Source organism: Argopecten irradians, chromosome 5 (assembly GCF_041381155.1).
Source record: "Argopecten irradians isolate NY chromosome 5, Ai_NY, whole genome shotgun sequence".
NCBI classification, from domain to species: Eukaryota; Metazoa; Mollusca; class Bivalvia; order Pectinida; family Pectinidae; genus Argopecten; species Argopecten irradians.
In genome coordinates this window covers 23,700,609-23,715,081 of record NC_091138.1, presented here as the reverse complement: position 1 = coordinate 23,715,081, position 14,473 = coordinate 23,700,609, and the positions used below count along the sequence as shown (strand labels likewise).

General features: G+C 33.0%; 1 protein-coding gene across 1 annotated transcript; it reads right to left on the bottom strand.

The window, feature by feature from the left end:
* Window positions 1-3,224: 3,224 nt before the first annotated feature.
* On the bottom strand, window positions 3,225-5,214 carry LOC138323281 (suppressor of cytokine signaling 2-like). Its single transcript, XM_069267757.1, has one exon. It carries the CDS (start codon window positions 4,802-4,804, stop codon window positions 4,046-4,048), a length of 759 nt encoding a protein of 252 aa, XP_069123858.1. The 5' UTR covers window positions 4,805-5,214; the 3' UTR covers window positions 3,225-4,045.
* Window positions 5,215-14,473: the final 9,259 nt, after the last annotated feature.

The window sequence follows — 14,473 nt, the reverse complement described above, 5'->3', positions numbered from 1 at the left end:
CATATAATTTACAATTTTTATAAACAAACTTTAAGACCTTTTCATATCTATAAAGTGTATTTGATTATACCATTTCCAGAATTTTAAAAGAATATTTTTGAAGTTTTAGCCTATTTGACCTTTTTTGGCCCCGCCCCTCTGCCCAAGGGGGTCGGCCTGGACCAATATGGATATGATATTAAAATGCTATCTCAGGCTAATAATTCTAACCAAGTTTGACTCGTTTCCAATGAAAATTGAGCAAAAAATGCTCATAAATGTGTTTTCCCTATATAAACTATAGTAAACTTGACCCCCTCCCCAAGGGGAAACAGGAGACCCCAGGGTCATATAATTCACAATTTTTGTAAAGGACCTTAAGACCTTTCTATTTATGAAAAGTATTTGTTTCTACCATTTCCAGAATTTCAGAAGAAGATTTTTGAAGTTTTAGCCTATTTGACCCTTTTTTAGCCCCGCCCCTCTGCCCCCAGGGGGTCGGCCAGAACCAATGTGGATATGATATTAAAATGCTATCTCAGGCTAATAATTCTAACCAAGTTTGACTCGTTTCCAATGAAAATTGAGCAAAAAATGCTCATAAATGTGTTTTCCCTATATAAACTATAGTAGACTTGACCCCCTCCCCAGGGGGAAACGTGAGACCCCAGGGTCATATAATTCACAATTTTTGTAAAGGACCTTAAGACCTTTCTATTTATGAAAAGTATTTGATTCTACCATATCCAGAATTTCAGAAGAAGATTTTTGAAGTTTTAGCCTATTTGACCCCTTTTGACCCCGCCTCTAAGGCCCCTGGGGGTCAGTTATAGAAAATTTGTTAATAGGATTAAATGGCCATCTCATACTGATAATTCTGACAACATTTGACTCATTTCCTATTACAAATGACCAAATAATGCGCAAAAATGTGTTTTCTCAATATAAAGTATAGTAAACTTAACCCCCTCCCCAGGAGGAAACTAGAGACCCCAGGGTCATATAATTCACAATTTTTGTAGAGGACCTTAAGACCTTTCTATCTGTGAAGAGTATTTGATTCTACCACATCTGTGAGTAGAGAAGAAGATTTTTGAAATTTTACTCAATTTTACCCCTTTTGGCCCCTCCCACAGCCCCCTGGGGGGTGGGGACCATATAATTCACAATTTTGATTGGCCTTATGCCTTAGAAGGTTTGTGCAAAATTTCATTGAAATTGCTTCAGCAGTTTTGGAGAAGAAGTCGAAAATGTAAATTGTTTACGGACATACGACGGACGACGGACGACGCACGACGCACGACGCACGACGACGGACAAAAGGCGATTAGAATAGGTCACTTGAGACTTCGTCTCAGGTGACCTAAAAAACGGCCAACATATTTTAACGATGCATCAAGCTATCCACAGAGAGAGATTGTAACAGCATTGACCATTACAATAATTAGTATACATCCCGTTAACTAAAATTAAACGGTATTGTTTTAAAAAAATGGATGATCGTCATTGTGACAGATGGAAAGCGTGTATATTAATGTTAAATATTATTATTCAGTTAGTGACTTACGAAATACAAATTGGCAGTCTTGCTGCCTTTTATCAGACAACAATTACAGTAATAAAGGTTTTTGTTGCTATGGAGTTTTTATGCTTTTTTTTATTGTGAAACCGAACCTATTAAATATTTATGGTTATTTACATCTTTGGTTTGATTTGACACTCTATACCTTGATCGCATATTCCGCTTTATACACGAGCTCAAAATGACATTATACATTTTATTTACTCCGAATGTATTGTACATAGGTGACGAACCGAAACTGACGTCACCACATACAGTTATATCATATATGTACACGCCTTTGCATTTTAAAATCTGCCATTGATCAAAAGAAGTCCGACACCTCGAGGACAATACGATTTGCCACTCCTGTTAGGGATATCCTCTGGGTATGAATAGTTTGTATTCAGTCACGTGCAGTTTTATGTGTCATGTTAGTTGTGAAGCCGATCCTATTCCTATATCCTACGTACTTTTTTTTGTACTGCCATACCTGTCGAAACTAAACAAATCAATAAAAGTACATGCCAAATAAGGAAGTTTTTCAATTAATGTGTAAATGCGATAATCCTGTTTTAAAAAAAAAAAAAAAAAAAAAAAACAGCTCATAACTTAATCTTACATCAATTAGAAATTAAATATCCTGCGTATAAGACGCTGACCATTGAATGATTAATTTAGATATAAGTAGAAATTACACCTAGTTTGTACGTTATCTTATCACTGTATAAAGTAGGTCGTAGTGAAGTATACCTCATGTCGTCAACAGCAAAGCATGAGTATCTGATTAATAGTTTCATATCCGAACACGTAAAACATCTATCACAACGTAGGTTTCAATATCAATACTGTTCGAAAGTACTTAACTTAGTCTAGATTTCCACGAATGGCCACCACTAGGAAGTAAGCTAGGAGTCATTCTCTGATTGGTCAAATCTATATCGTCATTGATCAATACCAGTATACAATATAAAAAGTCGTTCTTTTATAATACTAGAAATTTAAAGTTCTCTTATCTTATCACAATGATAATTAAAGCTGGCAGGGTTTTTTTATAATTACACACGAGAATTCCGCGAAAAATGTTAATTTTTATACCGGCGTAAGCATTGCTAAAATCTATCTTATCGTCTTGTGGATATCTCCATTGATTGAATTGACTGACTGAATACACGTGTATATCTCCACAACTATCTTTTATCAGAATCAGGTTTGAATATTTTATGTTATCAGAGTAAGGAAACCAATGCGAGCATATAAAAAGTTTATATAATTTAATTATGTACACATAATTATATTAAGTAATTATGTTTAGTCGATGGAGATTGAAAAGTACAATTTCTGTACAACACACGTCTGAAACGTTCGAGTTTATGTATATATACTCAATTAAATTCCAATTTTGAATTCAACAATGTCGAAAATTCAATAGCATCAATTGGAAACACGTAAATTCCAGCCTGAAACACAACTAAACATTATGAAGCACTTAAACTAAAACCAGTCGTCCTATAGGGTCTACATGATGGTTTTAACGTACTAGTAAACATATGTTAATAGAATCTTTTTTCTAATACATTGTATGTTTCAAAAAAAAAAAAAAAAAAAAATCCACAAAAGCCTTACGTGAGCCGAGCCGATAACGGCGTCAGCATAAAGAACAAATGATACACGAAATCAAAACCAGAGTAATTTTCTACTTTTATTAAACAATAATTTAACGAGTTGTGTACAACTAAATGCATGTTTCGGTATCTAAAGAAATACACATTCCCGATATGAGAATCGTTAAGATGTAGGGACTAAGTCACATTCAATTGTATACATGTATCTGGCAGTTAAGTAGCACCAATCTCGGAGCCCAAACTATACAGCCAAAAAATGGACAGATTCAATAATATGTAGTGTACAACTACAAAACCTTTCGAAAAAGACCTTTTTAAAGTTTTAAAAGTTGTGATGTAAAAACTACACAACCTTTCGAAAAAGACCTTTTTAAAGTTTTGAAAGTTGTGATGCACCACTAGGATCCTACATCATACCGGCTCCATTGTCTAAATGTTCGAATCAGTTTATCATGTTTATGACTAGCCGAAACACAGAGTTTATAACGTGGCAGTTCACATGATATTTGGGACACTGATTGTCTAGATTGTTTACCGAGGTAGATAGCAAGAATATAAAATAAATAAGTAAAACAAAGTTATATATATATATATAAATCCCTGTCATGGAAATCACATTTGTTAGTCACAAATTCATTCATTCACCTCGAAACTCTTTCCATGTCCTATTCGGTATTTGCTGCTTTCCAGCCGAACAATCCATCTTGTAGTCAGGGTAACTGATTTGTTCCCATGGTAACCATTGCACGTCTACTGCTGACTTGAAACTGAAGAACGGCCATGGTAACTATCACACAGAAACTACAGTCCTTGTTAGCCAGCAAGGAAACCCGTTCATTGTAGATATTTGTTCTTTGTTTTCCATACCCCTCATCACTGATCAGTTCAGATAAGGATAACTTTTAAGAAATGTTCGTAATCCATTAGGAAGCATCACCAGTTTGTCTACCTGACGATTGTGGAAGGAGTAGTCATGTTCGACACTGTTTGGCAGACTACGATTCACTGTTTGTCGACACAAATGTTGTAGTGATGGTACTATTTTCACTCTCGGCTTAGTCAACAGAACTGGCATGTCTTTCTTTCCAGAACTTTCTAAAAACCTATTGACATTCTTTCGTTTAGAGTCCCCTTTACTCGCCCTCACATAGTGATCAACAAGGGCCACTGTGGAGTCAAATTTTGGCAAATGATTTTTTAATTTTTCTAGACAGTCAAGTTGAAATTTCCCTTTGGTATACGTTATTCGAATACTGGTAGCACCTCTGGGAGTTTTGATACTTAGTGAATATAGGAATCTGGGATCTACACTATCCCGTAGGATAAACGTTCCCACCTCGCTTTTACGTAACATATCTTTAGCCATTTCGCTGGTAGTATTGGCATAATACCAGCCACATCCACATATATTGTTTAAATTTTCTTCCTGTATTCGAAAGTCTCGTTCACAGTAATATATTATCCTCTCCGGTGGTGTCGGCAAACTGACCGCTGTATCCTCACATTGTTTCACAGTAGGCTTATCCTTCGGTTTGTCTAACAGCCATGGCCGGTGTAGGGGAGGGGGCACAGAGTCGCCAGCCATATGAACTTCTGAATCACAGAGTCGGTTGAGGAGTTGAAAGTCGACTGGACTCATTAATAATAGATCGGTTGTTTAGATATCTTCTGTTCTTTCCCCGAGTTTCTTCTAGATCTTCTTGTATGTGAATTTGACATGTATTATGTTCACGTCCGAATCTGTTTTATAACTAACACGGTCTCCGAGCTTTACATGACTATATAATGTTGACCTACATTTTCGCGGAAAGAACGTTTCTCGGAACCCTCTCGTGTATTATAACTTACGATACCGAGAAAACCAGTAGGTGATTCCCCTTCAATCTATTTTTAGCTCACAGCGCAGAGTTGAATGGTATGGATAACTCCCATCGAAAATAGTAAACACAATAACACCACGCTTCAAATCATTTGCATTTACAATTAAGGAAATAACATGACATATTTACTATCACTTTCGACTATGATTTTTCGTGAATGCTCAGATGTTAGTATACAAAGAACTACAGTGTAGTTTCGCTTTCCTATCTGTTACAACATGCCGTTCGATTGTCAAAGTGCAAATGAAAATCATCATTTTAGTAATGTAACACAATATTGAATTATTATGAGAGTAATTCATTATTTTCATAATCTTGAAGAACATTTATACAGGAAAAATAATCACAATAAAATATCGTTATATAATAAATGATAGAGTCTACCAGAAATTCATCTTTACAAATGAAATTTTAGGGAAGTGATAGTGATATAAGATACTAAATATAGAATTTTCTCCTGAACAGAATGTATTGTTATCGTCTAATCTCATCTCTATTCAAGGTAAAAACGGTAATGAATTGATCCTAAATATAGAATTCCGCATAATTCGTTACTGAACACCTGGAATATTGTATCCGTATAGTTACCTAATTTGAACATTATACTTCTTATTGACTTTTAAAACTATTCCGGGAATCTCATATAATAACCATCAATAATCTAACGGAATAAAAACGCGGATATTTCCATTCGGACGGTTTGTGGTCTGATGTTAATTTTCCAGGAATTGATTTTTGCGCAGTAGATTACATATCTCGCCAACACACCACGAGGGGAGTGTTAGCCGATCAGATGTACAGTACAACACTGTTGTCATGATTCGTTATTGGAGTTCAATCTATTGACTATTACGTAAGTTTTCTTTCGTTTAATATACACAAACAGTTACGTATAAGTTAATCCTACCTAAAATGTCTTACATATTTTATTGTTGTTATTTTAGTTGGTGGGTTGGAATAATTCTTGTCATGCATGTATTCGGTTATTTACAAGTGTAAGATATATAAAAAAAGTCGAAATACTTTTTAAAGTGTATATAGTTATGACGTTGCTTAATTAACTTATTAAATTATTTCGATTTCGTTTCCTAAAACCTCCATATTATGCTTCGTTCTAAATTCGTAGAAGGCAAAAATAAATAACATTTTATCTCTATCGAGTAGAAATATAAGATGTTTAAACTTGGCCCTAAATGACCTTAGTAAAGTACAATATACCTTCGATTAGTCCCACCATCCGGTGATTATGACGTCATAATTTGATTAAAAAAACATTCTTCATACAATGTATCATGCATACATGTAGGATGTACAATATGATCAGCATTATGATTCAATCAGAGTGGATCATATTGAATATCGTCACTAATACTGTTAGCCAAGTTTTACTATAGTAATCAGGTTTTATATTCGTTAAGGAATTCCCGAGCAAATTTTACTACATATGTCATAATTATTTGAGTGATCCAAATAACGAAACATCTAACCAGTATTCAGATAATTCATCCGACTGTTTAACCAACACACGTGACAGGAAAATTGATACAAGGCTGGTGCATATTGATGTAGTTCATTATAAGTTAGGATAAATTCATAAATAAAAAAAAACACCTTCCGCGTAGATTGATTATATTAAAATAAATATAGGCCTACATGTACATACTTTGTAAACACAAAATTGCACCGGTTCGGAATTAGAGTTGTAAAAAGGTACACAAACATTGACATATACCACAGAAAGAAAAAAAAAACAAGAAGATTGGATATAATATATATAATATTCACTTACAGTTAGATAAAACTTTCAAAAGAGTAACAATAAAAGAGATTCTGGCCTGACCGTTATCAAACAGTACTTGTTCGTACACGCTCAGGTCATAGTCTTTATTCAACATGGCGTCTATCGCAATGCTCTCTCACTTCAGATACACATCCTGCAAAATAAAAGTAACATGATAGCAAAACAAATCAACATCTTAATCTTATATTTTCCAAAACTTGGAATTATCATATAACACCTACATAATATATGTGCAAATATTGATACGAGGGATGTGGTATGGGAATTGTTGACTACATATGCCTGCGTCATTCGGAAGTTGTTCGCCACACCTTCAAGAAGGCTCCGTTACCATTCGATAAAACCATCCTTTAATATTCCAAGAAAAATCACAGAAAATGACTTCCTCGTCTATGTTACTTTAAACACATTTATCGATCTGTAACTTGCAGTTTTCTAAGTTAACAATATTACCAAGCCAACCAGTAAATCCCTTCGGGAAAGTTCACAACATTCTATACTCGATGTCACAACGAGGCCACATGTATTCTTCAAAACTGATCACATGACTTGCAATGCTAATAATTTGATTTGAAGAAAATAATAAATTTTAAAACATACTGTTTAGTTTTAATTTTGTAAGAGACATCCATATATATTGTCATGATGAAAAAAAAAATCAATAACATAAAAGTTGATTTACATATTTTCGGGATCCTTCGGAAGCTGCTCCCGAGGGTTACCTATTTCGGGAATTTCGGGTAAATTACAACGCATTAAACGATTTATTAAAGGCAATAAATAATTATAATAAATATCATGATAAAACTTTCTTTGACTTGTGTTTTATTATTTCCTGTCGTCAATATTTTCACTTTGTAGAGCCTCTCCACTAACGCACAAGGTTCGGCAAAAATCGCTCGTCGACACGACAAGATTTCATTGGTCAGATTCATGTATTTATATTTAACATCAGTACCGTTGACTTAATAGGAAAATGGTTTCAAACGAAAAAGTTATATTTTTTTAATTCAGCAGTGATATCTTGAAGAAGAGTTGCAAATGCTACACAATAAGCGATACAAACTTTTCAAGAAAATGACGACAAGGACACTTTCATCATCTAAACAGGTTATAATTGGGAGCTATTGTAAAAAGTGAATCACTTATTTTCCGAAAATCCAAGTAAGTTAAAATCTACTTAAAACATGTACATGTCTAAATTGTTTTCATAATCAGTTAGGCGATGATTCCTTGAGCTGTATAATATTTGTCGACATATATACTTCCATTGAATATTGTATCATAGTTACAATATCGATGTTCACCCTTTGAGCAATTGTGTTCTGTTATGTTTATTTTAATCATTTATTGGTCAAATGTAACTACAAAAAGGACTTTTCCAAAAACAATTACAACACTTGTATAACATGTGTTGATTTCACATTTCTTGGAAGATTGATTGTTAAATTCGAAGAATTTCGATACAAAGTGTGAACTTTCATATAACATTCATTATATTCCAGTCTCTGTAAACATACAATGAATTCTACTTCTGATTACTTGGAATTATAGGGAATCCTTTAGATTTAATCAGGTATGTAATCCTTCCAAATATCACGGAAAATATTAGATGCTTCACAAATGCGAAAGGGATTTAAAAAAAATATCAATGTGTTTACATAAAATAATAATATTTTGTAAAGTTGATGTGATCCTTATTAGGATGGTAACAATATCAATAATAAACAATGTAAAAAATGAAAATCATACAATGCATACAACAAAAATCCCATTTACATAACTTAATAGTAATGTATTCAGCTTTGATCACCATATTTTTATTTCGTGAAGTTAATTACATGCTACATGTGTATTAAATTCAAAAACAATCTTTCATTAACTTAATGTTTATATCAATAAAAACTACCTATACATGTTACTACAACTTACACGATTACAAACATGTCTACAATATAATTATTGAACTTGCTATGTTTTAATTGGTTCAATCATATAATGACATCATTATTTTAATGCTTTAACTAAATCATTTCTAAGTTAACTGATTAACCAAGAAGTATTGAGGACTAATCGCATTTCCATAAAGTCAGTCTTACTATTGGTGTATGACATTAGCTTTGGGCCATTGGTAATAAAAAGACTATAACAAATGACCCCAGAAAACAGTGTTGAACAACTGAACCTAACTTAACCCCAGACACACAGATAAACAATGTATTGTATAATTGTTTTAAACTATCGTTGTCCTATGACCAATTTCATTAACTTCCCGAAGAAGAAAATAAAACCAGTTGTTGTCAATACTTTTTGTCTTTGTTGTTATGTTTTCTTTTTTATTTTATAGCACTGTCCTTATTGTCCGTGCTTGGAAATTAATTAAGCTACAATCTAATTTCACCTAATTGCCATTCATTACATCGTTTATGAGGGATTGAGTTATATCGTGATATCACTTGTATGTATTTGACTAAAACATTTCACTAATCGCTACTGTATCTAAGAACATTTTAATAATCATAAGTATATCGTTTTACTGCTATATATTTGTCGTTTACAAATAACATAAACGGGTATGTTAGTTCATTGTGGTCATGTAAGTAGGTCACGGTAACTGGTTACTTAATTAACCATGTATGAAGGTGAATCATCAGGTACACGGTTTGGTAGTTCTATACATACATATGTACTAAAATAATAACAACCTCTATCCATCGAGTATAAAAACCTGTTTAACAAAAACAAAAACAAATCTTTTACGGTGTTCTTTATTAGTTTTGTTGATGATATGGCAAAATTCAAAATACAGAAATACTTTGAATATAAAAAGGTTTAAATAATCAAACCAAGGATCCATTACCTGTTATATGAATCATCAACAATAGACATATATGATAAAATTCATTCTATTTAAGAAAAAACACTGAACACTGATTATTTCCTTTACAATATCAACCAAAACTGTCACCAAATCATCAATAACATAACCCCCACAAATGGTAGCTGATGAACTGTATTTCTTCTCTTTCAAAATCAGGAGCAGTTTTCTTCAGTCACAAAAGTTACTTACTTTACACCATTACCAAAATTGAATAGTGTGAGATTCTTATTTTACTTCAAGGTAAAAATGATAAAAATAAATAATTGCGGCTCGAAAAAAGTCCATGGCACTTTGCAGTATATGGAATAAGCAAAAAGAGTTATTTCATATAATTTTTTGTGTTAGATAGACATATTTTTACATGAGTTAATACCAGTTATTGTTAAAACGATGTGTATATTTTATGCTCTGTCGGCGGTGGAGCTTTTTTAAAAAGAAACAAACCAGACACTCCGCATGATGAGTTTGTGCTCCAGAGACACTGGACAAATCTAACTAAATTAGAGACAATGAAAAAGTACAATTTCGAACAACACTGTGTATTCCATCTGTACTTTTAACAGACGTTGCCAGCTCAAGGCCTGGTTTGGAACTGAGGTTGCAAAGATATGAACATATATATTAATCAGAAAAGAAATTTCATTTCAATTACCTTTTGGTTTTCCCCAATAAGAAGATAGTTTAAATAGTTTACCTTTGATGCTACTCAACTTGACAATAGTATCAGGCCTACCCCGATATAAACATAAGAAAAATTAACATTTCAACTGGAATCAGCGATTAATATTATCAGACAAGGGAACACGTTAATTTGGTGATAAAATTCCACTGTAACTCTAAGATTATACAAAAACATTAACGAATGTTGATTGTTTTACCGGTAACATGGGATCTTAGAGAATCTTACCACAAAAAATGTTTTACCAGTAACCTGGGATCTTATAGAATCTTACCACAAAAAGTGTTTTACCGGTAACATGGGATCTTATATAATCTTACCACAAAAAGTGTTTTACCAGTAACATGTGATCTTATAGAATATTACCACAAAAAGTGTTTTACCAGTAACATGGGATCTTAGAGAATCTTACCACAAAAAGTGTTTTACCAGTAACATGGGATCTTATAGAATCTTACCACAAAAAGTGTTTTACCGGTAACATGGGATCTTATAGAATCTTACCACAAAAAGTGTTTTACCAGTAACATGGGATCTTATAGAATATTACCACAAAAAATGTTTTACCAGTAACATGGGATCTTATAGAATATTACCACAAAAAGTGTTTTACCAGTAACATGGGATCTTATAGAATCTTACCACAAAAAGTGTTTTACCAGTAACATGGGATCTTATAGAATCTTACCACAAAAAGTGTTTTACCAGTAACATGGGATCTTAAATCTTACTTACCAAAAAAGTGTTTACGTAACATGGGATCTTATAGAATCTTACCAAAAAATGTTTTACGTAACATGGGATCTTATAGAATCTTACCAAAATGTACCACAAAAAATAAAAAATGTTTTACCAGTAACATGGGATCTTATAGAATCTTACCACAAAAAGTGTTTTACCAGTAACATGGGATCTTATAGAATCTTACCACAAAAATGTTTTACCGTAACATGGGATCTTATAGACTTACCATAAAAAGTGTTTTACCAGTAACATGGGATCTTATAGAATCTTACCACAAAAAGTGTTTTACCAGTAACATGGGATCTTATAGAATCTTACCACAAAAAGTGTTTTACCAGTAACATGGGATCTTATAGAATATTACCACAAAAAAATGTTTTACCAGTAACATGGGATCTTAGAGAATCTTACCACAAAAAGCGTTTTACCGGTAACATGGGATCTTATAGAATCTTACCACAAAAAAATGTTTTACCAGTAACATGGGATCTTAGAGAATCTTACCACAAAAAATGTTTTACCGGTAACATGGGATCTTATAGAATCTTACCACAAAAAGTGTTTTACAGATAACATGGAATTTTATAGAATCTTACCACAAAAAGTGTTTTACCAGTAACATGGGATCTTATAGAATCTTACCACAAAAAATGTTTTACCGATAACATGGAATTTTAAAGAATCTTACCACAAAAAGTGTTTTACCAGTAACCTGGGATCTTATAGAATCTTACCACAAAAAGTGTTTTACCGATAACATGGAATTTTATAGAATCTTACCACAATAAATGTTTTACCAGTAACATGGGATCTTATAGAATCTTACTACAAAAAATGTTTTACCAGTAACATGGGATCTTATAGAATATTACCACAAAAAAGTGTTTTACCAGTAACATGGGATCTTAGAGAATCTTACCACAAAAAGCGTTTTACCGGTAACATAGGATCTTATAGAATCTTACCACAAAAAGTGTTTTACAGATAACATGGAATTTTATAGAATCTTACCACAAAAAGTGTTTTACCAGTAACATGGGATCTTATAGAATCTTACCACAAAAAATGTTTTACCGATAACATGGAATTTTAAAGAATCTTACCACAAAAAGTGTTTTACCAGTAACATGGGATCTTATAGAATATTACCACAAAAAGTGTTTTACCGATAACAAGGAATCTTAGAGAATCTTACCACAAAAAGCGTTTTACCAGTAACCTGGGATCTTATAGAATCTTACCACAAAAAATGTTTTACCGATAACAAGGAATTTTAAAGAATCTTACCACAAAAAGTGTTTTACCGGTAACATGGGATCTTATAGAATCTTACCACAAAAAGTGTTTTACCGGTAACATGGAATTTTAAAGAATCTTACCACAAAAAGTGTTTTACCGGTAACCTGGGATCTTATAGAATCTTACCACAAAAAGTGTTTTACCGATAACAAGGAATTTTATAGAATCTTACCACAAAAAATGTTTTACCAGTAACCTGGGATCTTATAGAATCTTACCACAAAAAATGTTTTACCGATAACAAGGAATTTTAAAGAATCTTACCACAAAAAGTGTTTTACCAGTAACCTGGGATCTTATAGAATCTTACCACAAAACGTGTTTTACCGGTAACATGGGATCTTATAGAATCTTACCACAAGAAAATGTTTTACCGGTAACATGGGATCTTATAGAATCTTACCACAAAAAGTGTTTCACCAGTAACATGGGATCTTATAGAATCTTACCGCAAGAAAATGTTTTACCGGTAACATGGGATCTTATAGAATCTTACCACAAAAAGTGTTTCACCAGTAACATGGGATCTTATAGAATCTTACCACAAAAAATCTTTTACCGGTAACATGGGATCTTATAGAATCTTACCACAAAACGTGTTTTACCGGTAACATGGGATCTTATAGAATCTTACCACAAGAAAATGTTTTACCGGTAACATGGGATCTTATAGAATCTTACCACAAAAAAGTGTTTCACCAGTAACATGGGATCTTATAGAATCTTACCACAAGAAAATGTTTTACCGGTAACATGGGATCTTATAGAATCTTACCACAAAAAGTGTTTCACCAGTAACATGGGATCTTATAGAATCTTACCACAAAAAGTGTTTTACCAGTAACCTGGGATCTTATAGAATCTTACCACAAAAAGTGTTTTACCGGTAACATGGGATCTTATAGAATCTTACCACAAAACGTGTTTTACCGGTAACATTGGATTTTATAGAATCTTACCACAAGAAAATGTTTTACCGGTAACATGGGATCTTATAGAATCTTACCACAAAACGTGTTTTACCGGTAACATGGGATTTTATAGAATCTTACCACAAGAAAATGTTTTACCGGTAACATGGGATCTTATAGAATCTTACCACAAAAAGTTTTTTCACCAGTAACATGGGATCTTATAGAATCTTACCACAAAAAAATGTTTTACCGGTAACATGGGATCTTATAGAATCTTACCACAAAACGTGTTTTACCGGTAACATGGGATCTTATAGAATCTCTTACCACAAAAAAAATGTTTTACGGTAACATGGGATCTTATAGAATCTTACCTCGAAAAGTATTTTACCGGTAACATGGATCTTATAGAATCTTACCCAAAAAAGTGTTTTACCGGTAACATGGGATCTTATAGAATCTTACCACAAAAATGTTTTACCGGTAACATGGGATCTTATAGAATCTTACCACAAAAAAATGTTTTACCGGTAACATGGGATCTTATAGAATCTTACCACAAGAAAATGTTTTACCGGTAACATGGGATCTTATAGAATCTTACCACAAGAAAATGTTTTACCGGTAACATGGGATCTTATAGAATCTTACCACAAAAAAGTGTTTTACCAGTAACATGGGATCTTATAGAATCTTACCACAAAAAGTGTTTTACCGGTAACATGGGATCTTATAGAATCTTACCACAAAAAGTGTTTTACCAGTAACATGGGATCTTATAGAATCTTACCACAAAAAGTGTTTTACCAGTAACCTGGGATCTTATAGAATCTTACCACAAAAAGTGTTTCGCCAGTAACATGGGATCTTATAGAATCTTACCGCAAGAAAATGTTTTACCGGTAACATGGGATCTTATAGAATCTTACCACAAAAAGTGTTTCACCAGTAACATGGGATCTTATAGAATCTTACCACAAAAAATGTTTTACCGGTAACATGGGATCTTATAGAATCTTACCACAAAAAGTGTTTTACCAGTAACATGGGATCTTATAGAATCTTACCACAAAAAATGTTTTACCGGTAACATGGGATCTTATAGAATCT

Coding starts and splice junctions, on each gene's coding strand:
- LOC138323281 (XM_069267757.1), bottom strand. CDS start 4,804: ATGAGTCCAGTCGACTTTCAACTCCTCAACCGACTCTGTGATTCAGAA.